This window comes from Saimiri boliviensis, chromosome 3 (genome assembly GCF_048565385.1).
Source record: "Saimiri boliviensis isolate mSaiBol1 chromosome 3, mSaiBol1.pri, whole genome shotgun sequence".
NCBI lineage: Eukaryota > Metazoa > Chordata > Mammalia > Primates > Cebidae > Saimiri > Saimiri boliviensis.
In genome coordinates, this window is record NC_133451.1 from 145,553,183 (window position 1) to 145,559,182 (window position 6,000).

Below are 6,000 nucleotides of genomic sequence, written 5' to 3' on the forward strand. Positions count from 1 at the left end.
TCCTCTCAGGCCTGGGGTTATATAGGGAGGGAAGGAGCTCTGATTTGCTGTGGAGAAACAGGACATGGACGTGGCAAGCTGCTATAGGTAGGCAGGCGGGATTTCTGGTGAGTGGGCTGGATGGGGCAATGCACTATTGGGCAGGTTTTGGCTGGGCTTCCTTTAAATTTTGGTGGGGTTTTCCAATGGCTGGCTAGGTGTGGAGTGCAGAGTTTAGTGTGGAATGAAGATCCTGGTGCTGAGTGCAGAGGGGATTTCCAATGGTGGGTTAGGTGCCAAGTGCAGAGTTTAGTGTTGAGTGCAGAGGTGAGCATGGTGAAGCTTGATGCTGAGTGCAGATTCTGGTGACTTAATTTTCAGGCGTGGAGAGGAATGGGCATGTCCAAGCTCCTGGCGATGCTACTGGCCTTAACACCTTTCACAATCTCTTTACAGAGCACTGTGATACAACACCGTTTTCTAAAACCACCTAGGTGTCTTCCAGTCATGTAGAAGCAGTTCCTTGGCTGGTCACTCCAGTCCATGACCTGACTGCCAGCATCAGAGGTCTAGAAGCTCAATTTTGTGTGTGAGCACAGAGACAGGATGTAGACCCACAAGAGACATGATGTATGTGCCAAAATGACAAATTATAAATTGCAGTGAAAACCAAAGTCAAAGAAAACTGAAAATCAGAGTCCCCTGGTTAACACATTCTCTCCTTAAATGAGACTCTACTGGGCAGCCACTTCATAAGCAGGAAACTGATGATAATGGGATCCTAGAAATCCCATCAAGCCAATACAGCCATCTCCATCCTGGGCAAATAACTACTGAGGGTCCTAAAGACTCAACATCCAAGGTCAGAATACCTTTTGTCATAAGATGGCTAGCAACAGGTAACTCATTTCTCCTTCTTTTGGCTTCTTACTGTTTTCTAGGTCTCACGCAGAACTAACTTCAGCTAAAGCCATTTTCCCTTATACAGCACAAAACAGTTGGCCATGCTACACATGTAACCATGCTGACCTAGCCTGACTACCGAAGTCACGCTTTGTCACATTCCATTAAGCCCAAGTTTGACTCTACTGAGTGCCTAAAACAGCTCAATCTCCAGAGTTAACGATATTTAACTCTGACAGGGTCTTCTGTCATGGTTCTGTCTGTTCATGGTATTTCAGAGCAGGTATTGGTTTGTAAAATTCTGAGGTGTGACTTCCTCCTATCTTCAAGTTCCCAATGGTGGGCTCATTGGCCAACTGTCAGTGTATGACTCTTACGGGAGCTGCTTCTGCTTTAGTCCCTACCCGAGAGAAATGCAGATTTTGCCAGTCATGATTCTAATGATCGTTTTGAATGATATCATTTTATTTTGGCCTTGAGGAAACTACCACAAGGAGTATTAGTGCACTTCCCACATAATTATAATTTTTTTAGAATAATGACATGAAATGATATTTCTGTTCATTCAAGTTGCTAAGCATTAGCCACTTGTCAAATTCCTGTGCGTGGTGTATCTCCAGCAGTAGTTTAGTTTTCACTTCAGTCAGAAATAAAACGTATGTCCTTCCGAATGGACTGTTTTAAGAAAATACTGGGAAAAGCATACATTCATTTTCCAGGGTTAGGATTTTACATATAATTTACTAGTCTAGGCACACGTTAGATACCAATAATGCTTCCTTTTAGGAGAGTCAAATATATCATCTTGTAACGAAAGCATGTTTTCATTTAGGCCAAGTGATGACACAATATCTAGCCACCTGAAGATGTACCCAAGTTGCTCAAGGACAAGCTTTTCTTTTTTTTTCCAGATAGAGCTGGGGAATTTTATTCTATTTTGCTAGACTCAAGGAAATGTTTGCTCTCTTAAGCAGAGATCAAATATCCCTCTGTCAAATGGATCACCTGAAGAAATTGTTGTATAAGGACAACTATCATGGAGTAAGACAAAAGAAAGAGTATAGGAGCAGCCAGAGACTAAGATTACCCCAGGCCAGGGACGACTCCCTGACCCACACGGCCAAGGGAGTCATTTTAAAAATATTGGCTACATGGGCCGGGCACGGTGGCTCACGCCTGTAATCCCAGCACTTTGGGAGGCTGAGGTGGGTGGATCACGAGGTCAAGAGATCGAGACCATCCTGGTCAACATGGTGAAACCCCGTCTCTACTAAAAATACAAAAAATTAGCTGGGCATGGTGGCGCGTGCCTGTAGTCCCAGCTACTCAGGAGGCTGAGGCAGGAGAATTGCCTGAACCCAGGAGGCGGAGGTTGCGGTGAGCCGAGATCGCGCCATTGCACTCCAGCCTGGGTAACAAGAGCGAAACTCCGTCTCAAAAAAAGAAAAAAAAAAAGTAGCAGATTCACCATGGAGGAATGACCCCTTGAGCTTGTCAAATGGAAAATTAGTTATGGAGATTAAACCTTTGCAAACATACTACAATGCAGCAGAAGCATATCTGAATTTAAATTCAAATTTTGGAGGCTAGAAATCAGATTTAGTAAATATTTGCTTAAGGATATATTTTAGTAGACTGCTTAACTGCTGAGAAAGTAGTAGTAATAGTAAAACTGCTAAAAGTTTTACCATGGCATACAAGACCTCTCCTGATCTGATTTGAGTTCATTTTTTGCTGAATCATCTGGTGCCATATTGACACTATAAAGCACTCTGTGCCTTCTGTCCCAGTTATACCAAACAGCTCCCAAAATACTGAACACAGCATGCGTTTATGAGCCTCCATCTTTGTTGGTGATTTTCTCTGATCTGGAATGTGTCAATATGGCAAATGCCTATTCATTTTCTTAAGGCTTTGATAAAGAGTTGCCCTCTCTGGGAAGCCATATGTAGTTCCTCAATAAATTAATTATTCTTCACTCTGTGCTTCCCTAACATTTTGAATAGTCCTGTAACTGTGGTAATGTAACACACTTGCAATTTGCTCACCTCAGGCATACAGGAGGCAGGTGGCCTGTGCTCAGATAATGGTGGTAGGGTCATTCTTTCTTTTCTTTTTAATGAGCATGTAGTAATTGTACATATTTATGGGTACATAGTGGTGTTTTGATATATATAAGGCATAGTGATCAGGTCAGGCTAATTTGCATATCCCATTCTTTGTCTTTTTTGCCTCTCTAGAACCTGCCCTGCACTTTGGGGATGCTGAATATCATGTCAATGAAAGTGCTGGCTATGTGGAGATTTGTGTTTGGAGAAGAGGCACTGATCTTTCCCAACCGTCATCCGTCACTGTGCACTCCAGAAAGTCAGAGAAGGACTCCGCAGAAGGTGAGAGGGCCATTTAAAGATATGTCATCATCATGATACACGTTTATGTGGGGCCTAGTCTTTTAAGTGTAAGCATGCTTAGTCTCTGTTGATGGGCTCTGATTGAAAGTTTCTCTGGCTTGAGCACATAGATGGTTTGTATATGTAATGACTTCTGCTGGTTACAAAATAAATATGGGTTTCGCTGTATTAGCCAGGCAGGTCTCCAACTCCTGGCCTCAAGTGATCTGCTCACCTCAGCTTCCCAAAGTACTGAGATTGCAGGCCTGACTCACCAGGCCTGACCTTGTTTTGTTTTCTTAATGTCATTATTTGGTGCCTTTAAAAAAAATTTTTGGAGTAATCTCAAATTTACCAAATAGCAGTAAGTAGAGTGAGATGCTTTTTTTTTCTTAACCATTGAGAGTGAGTTTGGAACCATGTCTCAGAAAACTTACGATGTAATTCCTTCCAAGATATTCTCTTGTGTAACCACAAAACAAGCATAAACTGAGAAATTAACTTGATACACCTCCATAATCTACTCAGACCTCATTAGAATTTCACCAGTTGTCCTCAAATTATTCTTCACAGCAAAAGAATCCAGTTCTAAAGCAGGCATTCTATTTAGCTGTCATGTCTGCTTTTGTTTTCTTCATCGGTCCTGTCAACACCTTGATGCTTTTGAAGATTACCACCCTGTTATTATACTGTGTAGAATGTCTTCCAAATTTGGGTTTGTCTGTTGGTTTTCCATAATTAGATTCAGGTCATGCATCTTTAGCAGGAATATCGCAAAGACGATACTATCCTCCCATTGTATTCTGCTAAATGGCACACCGTTTCCATTCATCCCATTACTGCTGGTTATTAACTTTGATCACTTGGGTAAGGTAGTATCTGCCAGGGTTCCTCACTATATTCACTTTTTTTACTTTGAAATTAATAAATATTTTATGGAGAAGTACCTTGAGACAATATAAATTTCCTGTTCCTCAATTTCTTTTTATATTTATAGCACTTGGGGTTGTTTCTATTTAATTCCATCGATTATCATACATTACTATGGTTACATTTGATGACTTTTCAAATAAGTCACAAAGATGCTGTATGGTGAGGTGGGCTAGCTTGCAAAAATGATTAATAACAACCCAAAGAATGGCAGAACTTCATGGCTCCATAAAATTGAGCAGAATGTGGTGAGGTTAAAATACATGTCTGGCAAAAGTGAATGAGTGAAACCTAATCAAAATAAAATGTATTATATTTATCTTCAAGGATAAAAATAAGAAAGCCAAGTCCTTTCATTTCAAATCGAAGCTGCCTTCAGAGATCCTTCAATATCATTGGCAGGATCTTGGTGGAAGTAGTTGGAAGGTGGTGTGCCTGGTCTAGATGTGTAGAGCCCTGGTGAGGATGGCACGTGGGCATGGCACAAGGTACTCTAAGGCATTTGGTAGAACATGGAAGTTCCCCCTTCTGGGGATCAAACCCACCATGTACGATTCTGAGAGTGTTGAGTACAAAGAAGAATGCCACAGAGTTGATGAGAGGCTCATTTTTCTCTGAACGAAAACTTACGACAAATCCTACAGTCTCACTAGTGCCTGTTTCCTTTTTCACTAGCTGGAACAGATTATGTTGGCGTCAACCAAAATCTGGACTTTGCTCCAGGAGTCCGCATGCAGACATTCCGAGTGACCATCCTTGATGACATCGGACAGCCCACCTTGGAAGGCCCAGAGAAATTTGAATTACATCTTCAGATGCCTATGGGTGCAGTGCTTGGAGAACCAAATAAAACTACCATTTTCATCAAGGATACCTTCACTGACTGTAAGCAGAGTGCTTGTGGTTCCTTTGATTGAAAGACTTTAAGAGGGAATAAAACAGCCAAAGCACGTCTACTAACAACGAAATGAAATTCTACAGTTTATAGATCTTAGCAATTCTGGGGTGTCAATGATATTGTCACTGATGTTATATTCTGGTGATATGTGGAAATGTAATTTATGTGACTGCATGGAGATAGAAATATATATACAGAGAAAAGATTGAGCCCACAAAGAATTAGACTGTGTCCGTGTTCTTTTTCTATTTTGTTTTACTTTGTTTCTGAGGAAAGCAAGAAACCCACTGCCATCAATTAAATCAAAAGTTAAGATCAAAGGACTAACCTCTCTTTACTGATTGATGTTGGATATGAAACAGTTTTCAACTCTCTCTTTTTTCATATATAAAGTTTTTTTAGCTAATTCTTCCATTTTTCTTCACGAGTCCTTATCAGACTACTTGGTAGGGAAATTTTTCAACTCTCCATTCATTTGCATTCTTTTGTAAAAAAGGATAATAAACAGTAAAGTGATAAAAATGCAAGTAGTGGAAAGGGGAAGAAAGAAAAATTGAAAATTGCATGGTTCACAAACTGCCCAGTTAGTTCTTAATTAATGTTAAATTGACACTATATATACACATGACCAATACCACATAAATCAGTTTCCAAATTATTTTGAAAACATATTTTTATGCCCCATCATTACTTTTTAGGTACTTCTTGTGCAGATCTTTTTTTAAAATCAGTGTTTCAGACATTTATTTAACTTATTCTCAAGCCAACATGGTGTATAACAGAAAACATTTCCACAAGTATTTTGTCCAAATACTGAATGGGGCTAAAAAGGTTCTTGACTGTGATGTAGTCTGCATATAAAGGTCAAGAAGTCCGTGTCTACTGTCAGCCCAGGTTTTA

The 6,000-nt window shown here is 40.3% G+C and overlaps 1 protein-coding gene across 1 annotated transcript in view; it reads left to right on the forward strand.

Annotated features, from left to right (window-relative positions):
* The window catches only part of FREM3 (FRAS1 related extracellular matrix 3), a 79,089-nt gene extending 73,668 nt beyond the window's left edge, over positions 1 to 5,421 (forward strand). The window contains exons 7-8 of the mRNA XM_003928014.3: positions 3,123 to 3,272; positions 4,878 to 5,421. Coding sequence (XP_003928063.2) covers positions 3,123 to 3,272; positions 4,878 to 5,119 — 392 coding nt within the window. The 3' untranslated portion in view covers positions 5,120 to 5,421. The remainder of the gene's footprint in view (positions 1 to 3,122; positions 3,273 to 4,877) is intronic.
* Positions 5,422 to 6,000: the final 579 nt, after the last annotated feature.